General features: G+C 39.0%; 1 protein-coding gene across 1 annotated transcript in view; it reads right to left on the reverse strand.

Moving 5' to 3' along the window:
• Positions 1 to 19,907, reverse strand: part of LOC139289917 (CUB and sushi domain-containing protein 3-like) — a 201,014-nt gene that overhangs the window by 142,154 nt on the left and 38,953 nt on the right. The window contains exons 4-8 of the mRNA XM_070911585.1: positions 19,164 to 19,358; positions 9,172 to 9,240; positions 8,994 to 9,132; positions 1,359 to 1,471; positions 39 to 116 (exon numbers count right to left, since the gene is read on the reverse strand). Of these exons, the coding sequence (XP_070767686.1) occupies positions 39 to 116; positions 1,359 to 1,471; positions 8,994 to 9,132; positions 9,172 to 9,240; positions 19,164 to 19,358 (594 nt within the window). The remainder of the gene's footprint in view (positions 1 to 38; positions 117 to 1,358; positions 1,472 to 8,993; positions 9,133 to 9,171; positions 9,241 to 19,163; positions 19,359 to 19,907) is intronic.

Consider the following 19,907-nt stretch of genomic DNA (forward strand, 5'->3'; position numbering starts at 1 on the left):
CAATGAAAACAGTTGCATAAGAAAAATAAAAGACTTACTCAAAGACAGTTTGTTAGTGTTGTCCTTTCCTGGTAATAATTTTACCCCTCTGGATTTAAGCTCTCCAGAGCTTTTCACTGGTCGAGAGCAATAGAAAGAGTTCATTAGATAAAAGAAGTTACAGTATTAGATGTGAGAAGATACAGTACAAGTGTTTCTTTCTCTGGATACTTGGTCCTATGAAGAACATCAAAATGTAATTGCTACTGGTGTGCATTCGTTTTCAAAAGAAATGAGTCCAACGGCTCTAATGCATTCCTAAGGGTTGCCCTGGCAATTCTATAAAACCTACATTAGTTTCTCGTGTTTGTTTGCTCATATAACTCAGACATATTAAACAGTGGAAGGAAATTGATTTGTCCGAGCAGATTTAATGGTTATAGCTTGTAGTGGGGAAATACCACATATAATCGAAGAGCAGCACAAGGACTGCAATGCTGCATCTTAAGACTAATTAAACACAGCAGGGGCCAGATTGCACACAAAAGCCAGGTGATGCAAGCGGCTGTCATAATTTTGAAGTGTCAACAGAATAGCCAAAAGCAATGAATGATGTATCAAGCAAAAACAAGGCTATTTGAATTTGAAAACATTGGGACGATGCCTCTCCTCTGAACTACACTGTAGGTCAACTGCTTAATTCAACTTGGTATAAACACAATTAGGATGTGAATCTATTTAGTGACCAGATAAGGACTGTTATTTGCTCAAAAGCATACTGCGTAATAAAACCCCTCAGTCTTTGATTAAAATATCTGCCCTTTACATCATAAATAACAAATGCATTTACAAATTGCTTTACCATTGCACAACAAGGCACTGCAATAGATGAGAAGTGCAATGCAATTGATTTCATGTCTTCATTTACAGCGAGTTGCCACACCTGCATGTTACTGAAAGTTTTTATAGAGATGTTTGTGGTGAAGATGCAGGTTTCATATCTGGCTTGGGGCCAGGCTTTAAGCCTTTATGGTATAGTATAAGCAGCACATACTCTGACTTTAAAGTCATGCCAAAGAACAATGTCAGGGTAATGGTTTATTGAGCTGCCAGAGCTGAGTTTTTATAAGGAGCAAAGTATATACAGTATTTATCTCTTATTTTTTTGATTAACAAGGCCCTTTGAAGTCAATGGTTTGAAGCAGAAAAAAACCTTCATGCCCTCTACAGAGGGGGTATTAATCAAACTGTTTAATATTCAGTTAACAAAGATCAAAAACATGTTTTGTAATTACAGCGTGTTATTCTTACGATGATCCCTTTTCGTTCAAGTAGGGGGCCCTCTATTACGATGTGCAAATGAAGTAATCATGTCTTACCTTGATACTGAGCCCTGAAGCCTTTGTGGCGGTGGTTGCTCTCCGTCACAAAATGCAGCCGTAGCCAGTTTTTGTTGCTGATGATGGGTGCTGGAATATTCATTCCAGTTAGCCTGAGTGTAAAGAGTCACAAATAAAAGAAAACATGTGTCATCAGTTTTAACTTTGATTCAACTACATAGCTTTCTGGTCACTTGCATCCTTGTTTCACCATAATCACCTAAAAAAAAAACTAAAAAAAAACAGGCAATTGGGTAAAATGAAGAAACCATGAATGAAAACCTTGGAGAAAATTATTAAGACTTCACAAGAATTAAAGGAGAGAAAATACACCTGCTGTAAAGATGGACTCCCAACTGAATGAATTCATCCATTTCTACAGGATGTCAGGGGCTGGAAATGGTGCCCTTAAAATGATAACCAGCCCTAACACCTTGAAAAAAACCCACCTTACTTTGACTCTGTTGGTTCTTGTTTGGCTTTGTGCACTTTTATGTTCAAATGTCTGTGTGTGGGTGGAAATGGGAAGATAGTAACAGAGACAGAAAAGGAGTGTTTACCAATGTGCAGACACGTGTCATTGTGTGCACGGTTGTCTGTCAAAACGTCCCTGCGTGATTCAAGTCTCAGCGTGTCGCGACTACATCCATCTTACTGTCTGCGTCTGTGTTTTAGATCAGAAGTTTTATTCAGCGTGTGGCCGCAGCATCAGGGACACTCTATAATCATGGAGATTTAAAGCTGCCAGGGGGCTTCTCATTTGTCTGGCTGACCAGCTCTGGCTTTTTTTCTATTGCCTTGCAATCCCTGTACCACACCCTGTCATACCACAGTCAATAGCACACAATGCCATTCTAGCTATTAAACAGAGGCTTGGGACAGGCTAAAAAGAGCACGGTGCAGTTGAGCCCTGTGCTCCCAAATTGGCTCAGTGGATAAAAAAAACAATGTGTTAACTTGTTATTTTGTCTGTGTGTATGCGCCCCCACCCGTGCATGTGTGTGTGTGTATGTGTGTGTTATTGTGCATGCAGTCGTGTTTAAGGTTTGTTTTTCTATGTAATTTCTTTGGCATTTACTGCAGAGCCACCTAAGGGGCAGACAGACAACAGCAAAATGAAAGAAATGAAAGTGGCAGTGAGAGAAAGAGACAGAGACAGGAAGAGAGTGATGAGGAAAAACAAAGGAGAGGGTGACTTTTTCCCTTGGTGGCTATTGCAGATATAAGAAACACATTAGTAAGTCTACTTCACACTTGATTTCTCCTTGTTTTGATTACACCACTGGTTCCTGCTGTTTAAATTTTAACTTCATTACTTCACGGAGTAAAATACATCTGTCAGACAGATTATATGCTGTTGCATGTTTGATTTTTAATTGATTAGCAAACTAAATGCTATGTAAATACTAAATACTGATAATTACTCATCACAAGAGGAGATAATGGCAGTGAAAAGGTATTGATTTTCACACAAAAGTTGACCTTTTCTCTCTTTGCGTCATTGATGAAATGCTAATGACACCAATATATGGGCAGAATGAAAAAGAGCAGCCTTCAGGTAGCTGAACTATTTAAAGGAAACTGCCTCCATGTTTCCCGAAGTGGAAGCAGCAAATTATCACAAGATTCCTGCTAAAAGTCTAAAATAAAATGGATAGTGACAATAAAGTTGTACCCATCCAGAAGTTGCACAGATGCTCCAGGCAGCAGCAGGAGTGATGTTACAAATTTAAGACCAGCAGAGGTGAATATACTGTTGTCACATTGGCAAAGTATGGCAGAGGAAGTGAAACATGATCTGCCATCAACAGTAAATAAAGGCTTAATGACACCTTACAAAAGGACTTACTTCAATGGGTACATTTGTATCTATCTGCGGTAAACCATTCTATTGATTTATACGATAACGTACTGCATGCAAACATTTTCTTGCTACATAAAGTAACACGAGTAACAAAGTGAAAAAAATATATAATGTATTGTGATACCATTTCGGGGACGGCTGGTTTGCACAGAGGAAATACACTCCCTCACCACTCCCTCCAGCTGCTGTGCTCCCAGTAAGAGCAGATGCCCAAATGAACACAAATTTGCTCATAGGCTGGAAGCTGGCAGAGGAAGGACTTCAGACAGCGTCTGATGTGACCTGAGAGATTGGTGATTTCGTGCCAAAATTTTCTCATGCTTTCTTTGATGAAGATATTTAATGTTGTATCTAACTGAGCACTAAAGTGATACAGTATCATGTCAGGGAATATGTTGTATCACTTTTGCTTCTCAAGTTGTCCTTATATGTCCAGATTGTGATAAAAGATTTAACAGCAGCCAAATGGTTATGCAAAATAATTCAGGGCTACTTCATAAAACCTCTATGCTCGTCACTGGTACTCGTCAATGTAACTGTCATGAAAACAAATAAATTACTTGTGGAAAATGGGCTGCCCAGTCTCCTTAAAACAGATGAGAACAAGTGACTGCTGTCTACTGTTTTCTTATTGTAACTCCTCCAGTGCATATTGAGTGACAAAAGATGAGAAAGTCCAATTGGAAAATGGATTCCTCACATAATGCACTTCCATTCCATCTCTGCAGACTCACTCAGGCTGTCTATTTGCTCCTTCATAGATATGCAATATGGCTTTTCGGAGATTACTTCTTGGCAAGCGTTCAGTGTTTTCATGTGCTTGGTTTCATCCAAGTTTTAGCATGCGTTATATCATCAATTTGGGGCATCTCGACGACTAATGGTAGATTCTGACATAGGTTTGCAAGGCACATTAGCGAGAACATGAACATGAAGTTCTCGGAGTAAAATGGGCCATATTTGATAGGATGAGAGGTTGAAGCGAGCATGGCGATCTCATCAAAATACCAACGTAACGAGTCCCAATGTGCAGGTACTCTGGCCAAATGTGGCCTTGAGGCCAGAACGACGAGTTGAAATCTCTGGTGTCTCTACTTAGTTTCACAGACAGGCAGGTTATACATAAGTGCACCCCAGATAATGAGCGATCAATTCAAATGTGTCAAAAAAGACAGAGCCAGGTGATTTTGTCTTTTCCTCCCACACATATTCTATAAAATCTGACGAGAGAGTAATTGTAAGAATATTTTATGTGATAAGGAAGAAGCCGTTGCCATCAAGTTACTCCCTCATCAGACACTGTTGAGGAGATGAACTTAAAAAGCTCGGTGCCTGTCTGCCAGTAGATTGGCCTCTGAGAACAGTGAGCAAGTCACTGTATACGCAGTGGCTCCTTACATTTATTGCCCTGGTGGAATACCTGGGTAAATTGTCAGTTCACATTCTTTCAGTTAAACATTGCATTCTTCCCAGTCTGACCGCATTAGAGGATGGCTTTTGGAGACATTTTGGGTTATATTTTGCTTGGGAAGATCAATAATAAATCCCAGAAAGAAGAAATTGAATCTAATACGCATGGTAATTTAACCAAAGTTGGTAATTTAGCTGCAGGGCACCTCTGGCTCTCAACCTGCTTTGAATATTGTAATCTTCCTCTGACAACCATTTAGCCACTCTGATGGAATAGGATTGTTCATATTCAGTGAACCAAGCAAAATATCACCAGATTGCTCTGCAAAGAAGCAATCTGTCTAATCTTTTTTAGTATGTTTACAACATCCAGAGTCGATGTTACAAAATTTCATAGTGTGAATGCAAAAAAATGTGTATCTAATATCCGCAAAGCCTTTCAGGTTTTATGTTCTGTGTCCATATTTGATGAGTGATGAGTGACGTGTAATCTACAGCTTGTTGTTTTTGCCCTTTGTGAGCAGGGCTGTACAATCATATTAAAGGTCAGAAGAATAACAAAGAACTGTTTTTCTTGGTCTAGCCAGACTCCAATGTTGGCTCTTGTCAAAGGAAACAGAGATTTTTTTTTTGTCTATTTTCAGGGTGATTGATGTGTGGCCTCACATCAACCTGACAACAACGTAATCAATAAACTCATTTGGAGAGATCTGATAGAAGTCTTCAATTGATAAAAGGATAAAAGCTGCTAAGAGGTGTCAGAAAACATATTTCTTGACCTGTAGTCGTGGATTTTGTGTACTTTCAACAATCAGGAATTGGTTTTTAGTGTTAGTCGTCATCTATCATACAATTTCAGGAAATTGGCTGGCAAAATTGGGCAGTTAAAAATGTGACTACATTTTCCTACAACTATTACATATGTTGTAATTAATTAAACTTTCATATATTTTTACTAAATTACATTAATGTTTAACATATGTGTTGATCTCAATTATGTTAAGAATCAGTTTCTGCGAACTGTACTGTCTTGTAAATTGCAATTTTTATTCTCCAGTACTGAAGTTAATTATTTTGTCAGGGATCAAGGTTTCTTAATTTGCGACTCATTTTCAGCATTCATGTTTTTACGCATGTTTATCACTTGATAACAATCTGTAATACCACAGGTTGAGAGAGGATAACAAGTTAAGTTTGGTCACGCTTTCAGTCTATTTGCCTGAAAAAGGCCGAGGAGAGATGTTAAATCTGGCTGACTTTGAGGTTCCAGGCTGTCAATCATCGTTAAGCAGCTCTAAACCTCAAGGGTAAATTGACAGTCTGCTTGTCTCTGCCTGCAGCTGGTGCTATATGTTAGGATGCTTGAAAGTTTAGCTGCCCAATGGCCTTGTACACAGTCAAAGACACTCATAAAAAGAGGGGGACCAAGAGCAATGAATTTTGTGGGCATGCGAGAATTGCTCGCTCTGAATCGTGTTTGTTTGCTTGTCTGTTTGTTTACCTGGCCGAGTTGAAGCCATCTCTCTGAAATTCTGGCCCCACTGCACTCGAGCTCACTGGGTCCCACTTGGATTGCAGAGCTTAAAACGAGAACTGACAGCCTCTGACATTTGGTGACGTACAATAACATCATCTGGGAGTTTTAAAGCGTTCAAGTGATGCATGTTGACCACTCACCACAAACACAAGTAAAACTCTCATAAATAAAGGCGGCGCTTGTTAAACTGCTTTACCTGATAAATAAACACAGTATGAGTCTTTTTAACATTTACTTGTACACCGGACAGCAGAAAAACCTAACTGAAGATGTCAGTTCACCCTCAGGGGTTACCACTCCATGGAAGTGTCGCCTGATTTATAAATATTTCAATATATATTTTTGATAGTAGAAATTGCAGACTCTGTGGTCTTAAAAAGTGAATACAGTGTGGCTTGCTTAAATTTACCTGAGCACATTCTAATAGCTGGGATCTGAAGATAAGGGAATGCATAGAGAAGAAACCCTGGTGTAGATGGAGGTAATAAAGTATTCTCTGAATGTATACAGTATGTCTTGCATGTTAGATGCCATTGATTTCAAAAGATGAAAGAGACACTTCTCCAAAAACTCTTGTGTTTCATTTCCTAATTAAGAGTTGTGATTTATTTCGGTTTCATGTATTTCATTCATGCATGTCATTTGTAATTGTGGTTTAAAATGTTACAAATGTGATAAAAGAAACATTAATTCATACTTTTTACATTATTTAAAGTTAATGTATACAAGAATATATAAAAAACCTGCTATTGGAAACAACTCATTACTACCATGGACAGTGTTAAAAAAAATACATTGTTTAATTTGAGTTACACTTATAGATGGTTTTATTTTGAAGTCACAAAGAAGTAACCTGCCTAGTATCCCTTTTTTTTTCTTTGTGTCTTGGTTTAATGATATGTGAACGTGACATTTCAGGTGCAGAAGTCTGTTTGTTTGCTTTCTTCTCTCTTAAAACTGCAGTGCATTGACCAGTAAAATGTTTGAAAGACATTAGTTTTTCATTATTCAAAGCGTAACAACAGTCTCTCAAGTGTGTGAAGATATTTTATGACCGGAGGACTAAATGAATAAAAAATAAATAATAATGAAATGCATGTAAATAATTAACCACTCAGAACCATTTTCTCAAATCCTGAAACCGAGAGGCATTTCTGTCAGTGAAAGAGTTCATTTTTGAGCTTTTATACCTAAGAGAAGAGGGTTGCCGGATGGTCTGTCAAAACAAATCAGTGTCATCCAATACCAGCTCCCTGTCACACTCTCCTTAGCTACGTCAACATACAATACTTAGCAGTCATCACCACACTCAGAGCACCTCTCCTTTTGACTCTCTGTCTCTCACTGACACAGTGTCTGCCTCCCTCTCTCCCTCTGCCTCCGGATGACAACTCTCAGGGACAACAAAGCTCGTAGCAGCTCAGTGATTGATTAGAGCTTCTTCCAGCCAATTATAATTAATGCCCGGCAGGATCACATAAACCTGGCGGATGCTCCCATTCACACAGGACACAGAAGAGATGGATAACCTTAGCATCAAGGGTGGGGGTCAAACCCATTTCATATTTCCTTGTTTCAGTTGGGAATGACTTAAACCATAAACCATAAACCAAAGTGTCTGAAGGCTGCCTTTTAAACAAAACTCTGTCGAAGATTTGTAATTCATGTGCACTTTAATTTGAATTATGAGACAGGGAATCATGTGCCCTCTCTGTGAATTGATTTAATTCAATCAGAACTAAAAGGCATATTTAAAACGTTTTCTGCACTCAACTGTCCATGGAAATTCATTAAAAAGGTACATTTGCATGTCAGTCAGCTGGCTTTTTCTCTTATGTTTCCAATACATGCGTCTGATTTTAAAGTGCTGCTCCTATAATATATTACATGGCCATGCTTACCATACATACTAAACATTAGTTCCTTGGCATGCTTTAAGATCTCAGCAGGCAGATCTCCTTGTTATCCCAAGAACTAAGACGAAATCCTAAGGCAATACAGCCTTGTCTTACCAAGCCCCCACTACTCTCCGGAATAAATTTAGAGCTGCCGATACAGTAGCCAGCTCTCTTGCGATCTGTAAATCAATTTATTCTCTCTATTCTCTCTATGAGTGCCCATAACATTTTGTTTTTGTTATGATTAAATATACACTAGTCAAGTCTCTATAGGGCACAAAAATTACTCAGATACGTAGATAAATTATATTACTGAACCAAATGTAATGTTATTATTGAATGATAATTTCATTGTTAGAGTTTATTATACTAACTGCTACAACTTCCTGTTCATTTTTATAATTGCCTTTTACAGCTCTTTATTGCACCCTCAGCCAAGTGATTTCGTCTATCCTAAGGTTTTCAAGGGGGTTTGGTCTGGGTTTGGAACTGCAACTGTGGGCCTGTAAAGCCAATTAAAACACTGTATGTGATATTGGGCTACACCAATAAACATGACTTTACTTTCACTTGTCAATCAAAACTGACTTTGTACTTACAAAACACACTAATTGCAATAAAAGTGCTAGCATCTTTGGATTTCAAAACTCACTTTCTGGCCTACATTCGGTTTGGCAACATACGCCATGATTTAACAGTTTTATACTACAGCACTAGAAATCCTTTTCTTGAGAGAATTTCGTACAGGTTATCTTTCTCCAAACAATACAAATATCAAAAACACCTTTCTGTTAACACCTTGTAAACACCAAACAACACACAAATCCAAACACACACACAGTAAAACTCTTCATGTAACAACTGAATGCTCATCAAATTGAATACAAGCAGTACACACCCTCACTCCTCCTCACAGCTCAACTCACCAGATGGTTGGCGGTTCAGATCCCTCCACTTCCAGATAATCCGACTTCTCCTCCATCTGAAATTCAGTGAAAACCAGAGAGATGGTGTCCCCCGGATCTGCCAGGATGGTCCACTTACACTCCCCACTGCTGCCCAGGCCTCCAGCACCTCCACCTCCGCCAGCACCAGGGGAGTCACCGCTGGGGAAATCGAAGCTGGAGATGAGCCCGCTGGAGCCCCTCAGGGTGCCACCGCACGTGTCCTCCGCTGTCAGTCACCAAAGAGAAAAGCAGGGTGGGGAGGGTGAGGGGAGGACAGACACATGGTCTCTGGGTTATTTCAGAGCTATTACTCAAAAGTTCCACATGGGAAAAAAAGTGGCCTCAGGCATAAAACATCTGTACCTGTCCACTCAGATAAATGCAAACCAGAGAAAGACCAATGTGGAGGCTGATGCTGGAGCTGTGCAGGCCATTTAAACGCATCATTTTATTTGTTTTTCAAACATCCACAGGTTGTCAAGTGCCAGTACCTACAGCAAATTACAGCACAACTATGGGATTGCTAAGAAATGAAGTGTAAGATTAAAAGGTTGTTTGTGTTTTCTTCACACTGGCAAGAATCATGAAGCGTCCAGTGACAACAGGCAGAACTATTTACCAATTAATTGTGTGCTAATTCTGTCACAGTTTCCTTCAGTGCTGTCTCTACACGGGAGGAAAAGTCCTAACTATCTCTTTAGTGCTTTTTCTCTCTTTTCCACCCATCTTGTCTCCTCCCTCCATCCAAGAGTCAGTAATTCATCATTGTGTGCTCCGAGCCCCCTCATGTTTCAGGAAACAAACAAATTGTGATAAACAGGGCTTATAATGCTGTGAAATTGTATATTTTTTTTCCAGCGTGGGGAGCATGGCACGTCAGTTGAATGTTAATGCACTCTACCATAACAGTGGCTTGCTCTCTTTCACTCCACGTCCCTTTCCCCTTCTCTCCCCCACCCTTTCTCATCTCTCCATCTCTCTCACCATTGCTCTCCTTCGAGCCCTCTCAGATCTTTCTACTATTACTCACCACCCTCCCGTCTATCCCTGTATCTGTTTTTTCTCCCTAAAGAATTCTAATGATGGCAGGGCTTTCACAGTTTTCACATCATTTAAGACTAATATGTGACACTCAGCTGTGCCAGCTGAAACCTTTGATGGCTCAGCGCTCCACTCAGGGCTGTCAGAGCTGCCAGCCTTGGAACATTCCTGTATGCTGCATTACACGATTGGTCAAGGAACAAGGAAGCGGGCGTATGAAATTCAAAAGAAGATAAAGAAAAAAGGGGGGAAGATGGGAGAGCAGGGGCTGCTAGTTAGCCTGATCCATGTCCTTTGACACATTAGCTGAAGCATAGCAATTGATCAAAGTCTTTATAGGAAGGGCGGAGATAGCATTGATAATGTATTAGACATCAATGATGTCCACACATATATGATTCATATCAAGGGCAGACTCTCATTTGTAGACTACACCAAGGGCAGGCTTTCATTTGTTGAATGCCTGCAGCCTTGTAACAACAAACGCATGTGGAGTCATGATTTGTTTCTGGTTTAAATCATTATACACTCCACCATATAACAATTATCCTGAGTGACAAATTGTATATCCCCCTCAATGCATTTAAGATGACATTCCAAAGAGTGCCCAGAGGATTTGTGGAGTAATTGGCTATAGGCTGAAATTAAACTGATATTTAAGTGCTGCGAGTCTGACCAAAGGAGCTATATCACTTTTTAACCTTGATGACAGACAGGAGGGCAGTGTAAAGTGTCCTCATCGCCATCAAGGCAAAGCAAGCCAGAAAGAAGTGGTGGAGAAGCGTTAGATAATGAGAGGGGGGCGAGTGTTGGAGAGGAGATAGAAGTGGAAAAGAAAAGAGACAAGTGGAGAGGAAAAAAAAGACAAAGGGAAAACAGAAAGGAAAGAGCGAAAGGTTGGAATTTTGCATGAGACAAAGACAGACAGCAGAGTGATAAAATAAAAGGAAAAGGAAAACAAATCTTCATTCTACTACATTTTTACAGCATCTTCAAGTATTCTTCTCTTTCTTCTTCTTCCATAATACACATTCATACAAAAGTCAAGTGAATATTTTCTAATGTTAATTCTTCAAACACTACAACCATGACCTTTGCACTCCTTACAAACAGCTGTTTTCAGAGAGAGTTCGTCTTTCAACACATACGGACTAAATACAAAACCAAGCCATGTTTAGTTGACAATGGCAGCAAAAGAGATAACAAAATGTTTCTCCTGACAAAGAAAGAATGATTCAATTTCAATTAAATGATTCCATCTAACAACTAGCCAACCATGTTTATCTAATAAAGACATTCTATAGCAAACTGTAACTAACTGACATCAATCATAATTATTGTAAATTAAAATGTACACATGATAATAATTTACACATTGAAATATTTAATAATTAAGTGTTTTTTAACATGTATGTCACTCCTGATCCATGCCTTTGTCTCATTCCATCAGAGACTTTACTATCATTCAGTTTGCTGGTAAATTTGGCATTTATGTTATCCACCATACAGCTAAAATAAAATCTAAACTCTTGTATTTTGATCACCACTAAATATGATGGAAGTTAGGTGAAAACTGTGCAGGTTTAGGACTAAAACTGACTGGCAAAACGTCTTACAACAATGTTTTATTAATGAATGCATCTGCGTCAGACAGTGTTTTATTTTATCCAGCTAGATAGGCTTCTCAAAGCTAACGTCTGGTCTGGTCAATAACTGCCAGGGCTGCTCAGGCTAGGGTCCTATTTTGTGAGAAAGAAGATGATCTTTCTCAAAACACAAACCATTGTTATTATTATTATTATTATTATCATTTTACAGCTGAACCATCATCCAAGTAAAACAGACCATGCACTCCATACTGGTTGTGCATGCTGCTAGGTTTGAGGCAGTAACTGTACTTATGAATGCTTCTTCTTCTAAGGGAATGTCCAGCAGACCAGATAATGGAGGGCTTTTTACTGACTTCCACAGTCAACAATACCTTTGTTTCTGGAGCTTCGTCTGAAAACCTTCACCATTTATTAAAAAGTCTATTACATAGTGTTTCTGTCAGTGAAAATGACTGTGCTCTAGCAGTGCACCCGCCGCAAAAAACAGTAAATGAGTGACCAATTTTGAACACAGAAAATGATATGTATTATATAAACACAGTCAATGTGACCACTAGAAACCACACATGCCAACAACAAAAACCCTCTATAACACTTAAGGAATACAAAAGAAGTCTAACAGGAAAGATTCAAAGAAAGCAGATGTGATATCAGCCTGACGACGATTGAATAGACTAGACTGTATCGATAAACTGGTGGGTTAAAAATGATTAGCAGCCACACAAAAAGCATGAGTGTCTGACGAGGATTTAATGAAATTTTAACGTGGAATCCAAACTAAATTCACTTTATCATTCAAACTCATGTTAACCATTAAAACTAGATAGACTGACTTTACTAGAAACACGGGGGTTTAGCTTTAGAGCTCATACTGCTAAATATGTGGTAAGCGTTTTTATAAACTCTGTGACATTGATTTGTAGTACAGTGCCACATAAAATAAGTAATTGTGAACCCCCCCAAAATTTATGATGCATTACGTCGCATACTGACATCAACATGAGTATCCCATTTTAAGGATGAGATTGATCCCTGTGGGGACATTGGGTAATTTCACTCATACACGCTGATGCACACTACCTTTGAAAGTGTTATAGGTCTGGTAGCAAAGGCAGACAATAGATGGATTACTGTCTACAGCTGATGATGAATAATAGTAGAATATTCATTTCAACCAAACAAACATATATTATTATTATTATTATTATTATTATTATTATTATAAGCTCAATTTACAATAGTCAGGAGAAAATTAGAGTAAAAAAGAAAAGAAGGATATTATACATCCCAAGGTCTTTCAACTAAAGCTTCTTCGAACTCTCATTCCGTGCTCTGGATGCATTGGAAGCTGTGAGTGAATTGCATATGTATTTACAGCATTTTCATATTGTTAAATGTTAAAGGAATATAACTAGCACAATTATCCAAGAATCTGCATGGCATCTCCTAGGGCCTCGGGGCATCATATGATGAAACTTGATAAATACTGTAAATCAATCAAATATCAACACACAGCAGTAAGACTCAGTACTGTAGATAAGAGTTAATTAAGTTAGGCCTTGTGGTGCATGCAGACAGTGAGCAAAAACCGCAGGCTGCCATCCAGCACTGTTTATGTTCTAGGTTTTGACTGGAAGGCACAGAGGACACAACGTTGCCACCATGGCAAATGATACCACTGACATTATCATAGCGAAAAAAAGAGACAATGAAAAGGCTCTCCCACAAACTGTAAACAAAAATGAAAGCCCTTTTTTATTCCTCAGATCTTTGTACACCAGAAAAGGATGGAACAAATATAAAAATAAATAGCTCTGGTTTTCTCTGAAGTGGTTTCCATGATAACAGACATGCTCTCTGATCATCGTTGAACATCATTCAACTCAGGTGGTGGCAGCAAAAAGCCATGTGCAAAACTGACAGGTACAAAGGTATTGTTGTACGCAGACTAAAAATGCTGGCACTGGTAACTGCCCACTGTCTGGAAGCAACTTTAAAGAGACGTTTTAGTAAACCTAAAGCTGCAAGTCATTCTCTGGTTTGTGTTCTTGATTAATCACCAATATTTCAGCACAGGGCTTCCTCGAAGACATGCGATAGATTTCTACAACCACAATTAATGATAATAACCTCATTTATAACTCATTAATGTGTCTACAGTTGTAGCCAATTAAATTGCCAGGAAAATTGGGTAGATGCTTGGGAGCAATTCGTTATGGTACAGACGTACTAAGACAGGTTTCTTAGCTGTTTTTTAGAGAAGCATCCATGCATGATACTGTAAATCACGAACCAGCAAACTGCTGTCTGAGGCTCAAAAATGCTTTGCAGCATGATAATTTTAAATGGCTTCAACTGGATAATGCCTTACACAGGTTTCCTATATTCACATGCAGTGTTTCATTGGGATGCATGGCAGCATTTGAGGTACAGTTTGCCAACAAGGTTTAGCAACATAAAGGAGGCACTGAATGCTGGGCAATGTGTTCCTTAGCAAATCATTAGAGCATGCTCTGGATTTAAAGACGAAGAAGGATCAGTCTCTTTTAAAAACGGTGGCAGTATAAAAAAAAAAAAAAGATGGTGATGAGGATTAGGACTGCTTTAGCTGAGCTCATTTACATCCCCAGCATCAGAAATCTAATGCTACTTGAGGAGGGATTAAGCCTCTCTCTCCTTGACTTTGATCAGATATACTACACTTGTCTTTCTAATATTCACCCCCAAGGATAGAAGGGAGGGAACTCGTGTCAATTTTTATACCCTACCTCAGGTTTTTCCTTTGTAATAATCCCTGTGTTAATGCAAAGGCAGTGACGACGTCTACAGTAAGTCCCTCATTTGCTCAGCTGCAAGTCATGTTAAACATTGATGGGGTTGAGGAATAGTAAAGAGATCTGTAATGGGTGCAGAGATGCAATTCACATTGCATCATGCATATGCATAATGACCATTTCTCTGTAATTTGAAATGTTTAATGAATTATGAGAGAAGAGGAGGACGATCCAGTGAGCAATATGGCAATTACAATGCTACATAAGAGTAAAGGATTTGGTCCTTTTGGTCCTCATTTTATAAAATATGTAATGACTCTCACATCCCATTATCATTCTTCTGAAATCAATAACTATTGAATATGGAGGTTCACGCTGGTTACCTAATTCTTAACCCAAACGCTAACAACATGGTTGCCTGTTATTTAATGTAAGGCTTTCTGGCAGTAGCTTGGTTTATATCAGTTCTAACTGTGGAGGACAACTTAGCACAAAAATCTTGCCATGGGCAAGAGGCCGAGTCAGATTTTCAGATTTGAATTCTCAGTTTGTGTAGAAGAGAGTTGAAAAGGCATCGCAGAGAGAACTGTGTGAGTTTAGTCCAATCAAATTACCAGATACGGAAATGTTCTAAAAAGGAGCAAGGTTTTTCTGTGGCCTAATTCTCTTATTCTGTTGGACAGTGGCTGGCAGCAAGAACGACATTGTATCAATAGACCATATTCTCATGTTACCATGCTGTCCCTGTTTGCTGTCTCGCTGCCTGGTTTAATGAATGTCCAGAGACTATTTAGATGGAAGGAATCAAAATGGGCTCTGGGGAGGGGCAGTAGCAACTCACGATTTGAATAGCCATTAATTCTCCATCTCACTGCCTTTCTGCTTGGAGTTGATTGTGTCTGGTTTTCTATGTCAGTCTTTCAGTCTCTTTTACTCTACACTTATACTATCCCCTACACTTTATATCTACCCCTCTCGGTTTTTCTGTCAACCTTTCAAGCTCTATTGTCACCTTTCAAAGAAACAGTGAGGATAAACACATGGCTAATCTGAATGGGAGAACACCTGGCATTACGATGGCTTCACTGTACCTACAGTACATGGTTACTACAGAATTATTATGGGAGTCCTATAGCCCAAGCCACCCCAAGCTATCTAAGCCATAAATTCTGCTTTTCTCAATAATACAGATAAATAAACTTGGAGGTTGTGTGTGGGTTGTTTCATTAGGAGACAAACTAAAGAAAATAATTACTAAATTACATCACTTCATCCACACTGACTGCCATGTTGTGCCTCCAGGGAAAACACTGCAGTGACCACTTTCAATTAAATTAAAGTTGACAACTCTGTCCAGCTTATATCTGATAACTCCACAGTTTAGTAATGGTGTTTAATATTTATCAAATTGTGGTTCTGCAGCTTCATTATCCCACTTTAAACAAAGCATTTGTTGTGGGAATTAGTATTGTATGTCTCCTTGCAATTTACTTTTTTTCCTTCTCTATCCCTCAGTCTTCCTGTCAGCCATACACTCACACACAAACGTTTGACTAACACGGTGGACTTTGGATGATGACGGAGAAGAGAACTGGGAGGAAGATGAAAGAGAGAGAGAGAGATAGGACAAAAGGAGGTGACTGGTTGAGAGACGAGAGGTGTTGGGAGACGGTGGGGGGTGGACGGTGGATTGGGGAGAGATTTTGTGTTGCTGTGTGTTTAGTGTGAAACAATTGGTGATGAGCAGAAAGGGCAGGATCTCTGAGGAAATAAGATCAAAGGACCATCTGCCCACATACAAGAGCCGGGCTGGATTTAGACGAGAGAGAGAGAGAGAGCGAGAGAGAGAGAGAGTGGCTCAAGTAGTGCCCAGGCCTGAAAAGGAGTGATGTTTCTGGCCCGTAGCAATAGAGGCTAACACAATCCTTAAATGGAAAGGAACCCTCCATCTGCAGCTTTGTTTCCTCCAAGCGTGCTATTTCTCAAACATATGCTGAGCCATTTTCTTTTAGCTGTGTCTTGCACTGTAGATTGAGTTGGCATGAGCAAATCTGCTTTGCTGGCTTTGGGATTTCTTAGGATTGTACATTAAGATGGCAGGGGGAGATCTTTGACTCTTTTTAGTATATCCTCTCCTCTGTTTGGAGGACTTTGCACATCTTAGACAGAGTAGTCCACCAGCATCAAAATGTACTGATTAAATTTACACATGCAGTTATTCCCTGGTTTTCATCTCAAAAAACAAAACTATGAGATCAATCTGCTTAAAAACTAGACACAATTTAAAATACACAAAGACCTACTCCAAGAATTTCCACAGTGCAAGACTTTTTATTTTTGATTCAGTAAATCATTGCAGGATAGTTCTTAAAGTCGTATGAAGCTATTTCAGTATACAGCAATAAGAAAACACAACAACAGACTATTGTGTTAGATTGGAAGGAAATGATCTGTATGGGAATGGCTTTAAATCCTTCTCCTTTAGAGCTTTTGCCTGACGTTAGTTTATTTGTCCTTGCAGTACACTGTATGAAGGGGTGGCCGTCTCTAAATATAACATAAATACTTATTTTTTAGGTCAAGGTTTTCCCCAGCTCAAAATGAGAATACGGCAGCACTTCCTGATGGTGGTTTGGGGTAAAGAGAGGTTGACACAGCAAAAGCAAAAATGGTGTTGCCTTTTGTTACCTAAATATCTTATCTACTTAATATCAAGTGATAAACAAAAAAAGGGTTATGGTTTATCAAAATGTCCGAATGGAGATTTAGACAAGCTTGTAACATCAACTAATCCTAACTTGCCTATGCTAAGCTGTTCCCATCGCCTGCAGTATATGGACTGCCTTACCTAATTTTGAATCCATCATGCCAAATGACCACACTCCATTCAGACACTAGTGCAATACTGATACATTTCTTAATACGATTAACTCTTTAAATCTCTACCTACTGTGCACACATCATATTGCAAGAGATCACACTATTACCAGCACAAAGCCTTTCTACATATGTAGTGGATTATATGCATCAGTGTGACAACAGGTCTCATCTAAACACAGCAAGGGATAAACAGCATGGTATGAAGAGCACCAGACAGTCATTCATCAACCAGCTGTCAGAAAGAAACCATCATTATTCTATGGCATCTTCCTCACTCTCCATCAATTACCTATGTACAGCATGTTTAAGGGTTCAAATCCTGGGCAACACAGTGTTTTTGAATATGCTAGAAATGTTGCAAAGATGCAAAAATACCAAGTGTCAGAAAATAAAATCTATTACACCTCAAGCAATGCAGACTCTTGAAACTTTTTGAAATATCTTAATTCTGTAACCTGATCTTTGCTCTACGCTCATACCGTATATGCTAATGTTATTTTTCAGTTTGTACTTTTGGGATTATTTAAGTAGTCTGAACTGCCAAATGCACGCTAAGCAAAACAAACACTTATTCAATATGTGGGAAAGTTGAGACTGCTGGCTGAAGAAATTTCTCATATGGGGTTTGGATTTGGTGCATTGTTAGCTGAGATGCCAGTATTTGCATCGTGAAACCTAAAGCATTTAAAATGGCTGGACCAGTAAAATGCTCCATCTCCTATCTTCTACCAGTGGATACTGGAGATGTACATAACTGACAGATATCAATTAAAAAAGTGAAACAGTCCAAACAATCCATTTTTTTGGATCACTTGTCCTGAGGTAGACAAAAAAATAAAAGGTTAAAAAGTTCACATATAACTGTTTGCCATATCCGTGTATCTGCTGTCCCAGCATATCTGCCAAGCAAGAGAAACGGCACACAGTCCAACTAAATAATTTGGCATTTTCTTTTCAAATCCTCCAGACTCTGGCCTCAGAGTGGTGTTTTTCCTCTGCTGTACCTGCTGTATATGTTTAATTGCTGCTGGTCCATCTCATGGACAATGGTTCAGGAGTTGGTGGGTAACCACAATGGACCAAATGTGAGGTTGTACTGCATTTTTTATAACCCAATATTTCATATAAAAATAACAGACTTGGTGTGACTTTAATTGCTTCCTTTGTAGAACATGTAACCTGGTGTTGCTGCCCATGCAGTCTGAGAGGAAAGGTGATTGTGACCTCAGTGAAGCAGCAGAAGCAAACAGCTCACCAAAATAAAAAAAAGAATCAAATCAGAAAAAACAGAACATATTCTAAAGAAAAGGTGCCCAAATCTCATACTCCACTAGAGTCAAAGTACAGCCCAAATAGAGATGCAAAAATATAATCGACGTACCACTCCTGCTTACAGCATTAATGTATTTAAGATACTTGCTCTACCGGAATAAATATTTAATTCATCTTTTGAGCCACAGAGGCTCTAATAAACTACATGATTAAAATCATTCCATCCCATCAGATAGCAAATAAATATATAGATCTAGTAAAGACTTGAGCCAGACTTTACAACATCCGTAACGCAGACACCCAATCACACAGCCATCAAGTCGTCAATCATTAAAAGGCAATAAACTTAAAGCAATTCATGGGAATCAAAAGACAAGAGGTCAGAACAAACCAATCACCTGCTCATTTTAAATTTCTTTGGGGAACCCTAAAATATGCAGATCACATTATGTATTCTCCATGATACCCTACAGTCACTTTGTACAGCTGTGAAAAAAAAAAGTTGGCAGCAGCACTGATCACATGCAGTTAAAATGATTAGTAACTCATTTTCAGTGATAAAATATCCTCACCTCTGCAGATTGGCACAGGGAAGTCCCACACTGACACACCGGCTGCGTTGTTCACACAGGCGAGGAGTGAATGTCCGTCCAAGACGTAGCCAGTGACGCACCGGTAGCGGATCTTATCACCTACGTTGAACTGAGTTCCATTCAGTATGCCTTTGGGTGGAATCCCCGGGTTTCCACATGAGCTGCTTCTCAGCTCTGGAAAATGGAAAGCGAAGAAAGTATTGTTAAGAATAACAATGTGTTGCTGTATAAAATATGTACCAGTAGAGCAGTACCAGTTTTTTTTCTTCATTTTGTCTCTACTCACGTATGCAAAGCTGTTAAGTTTATTTTTTGATATATTTTTCAATTTCCATGTTGTATTTGACGTTGTTAGTGATCTTGACTTCAGTGTTAGACTCTATGTGAGCTAGCAAATGTCAGCGCAAGTCTGAATTTTATGCCATTGCTACTCAGATGCTTAGTTATGTCTGAAGAGCTGAAATTAATATGGGAAGATGATAAAATGCACTGCCTAGGGAGTGCTGAAGTACCGCACTGGTGTCTTAACCATCTCTTTACATTAAGAGTTCACTAAATAACATAAATCTATAGCCGGAAGAGGCAATGAGGGGCAGAGAAAAACAAGTACGTTAGCACAATGCACAAGGAAAGAAAAAGATGGCAGGAAGACATGAAAGAAGAAGCTACTGCTGCAGAGTATAATCATTTTCTTGAACACTAATAGCAGGGGAAGAACTCTTT

This window comes from Enoplosus armatus, chromosome 9 (genome assembly GCF_043641665.1).
Source record: "Enoplosus armatus isolate fEnoArm2 chromosome 9, fEnoArm2.hap1, whole genome shotgun sequence".
In the NCBI taxonomy this organism is placed as follows: Eukaryota; Metazoa; Chordata; class Actinopteri; order Centrarchiformes; family Enoplosidae; genus Enoplosus; species Enoplosus armatus.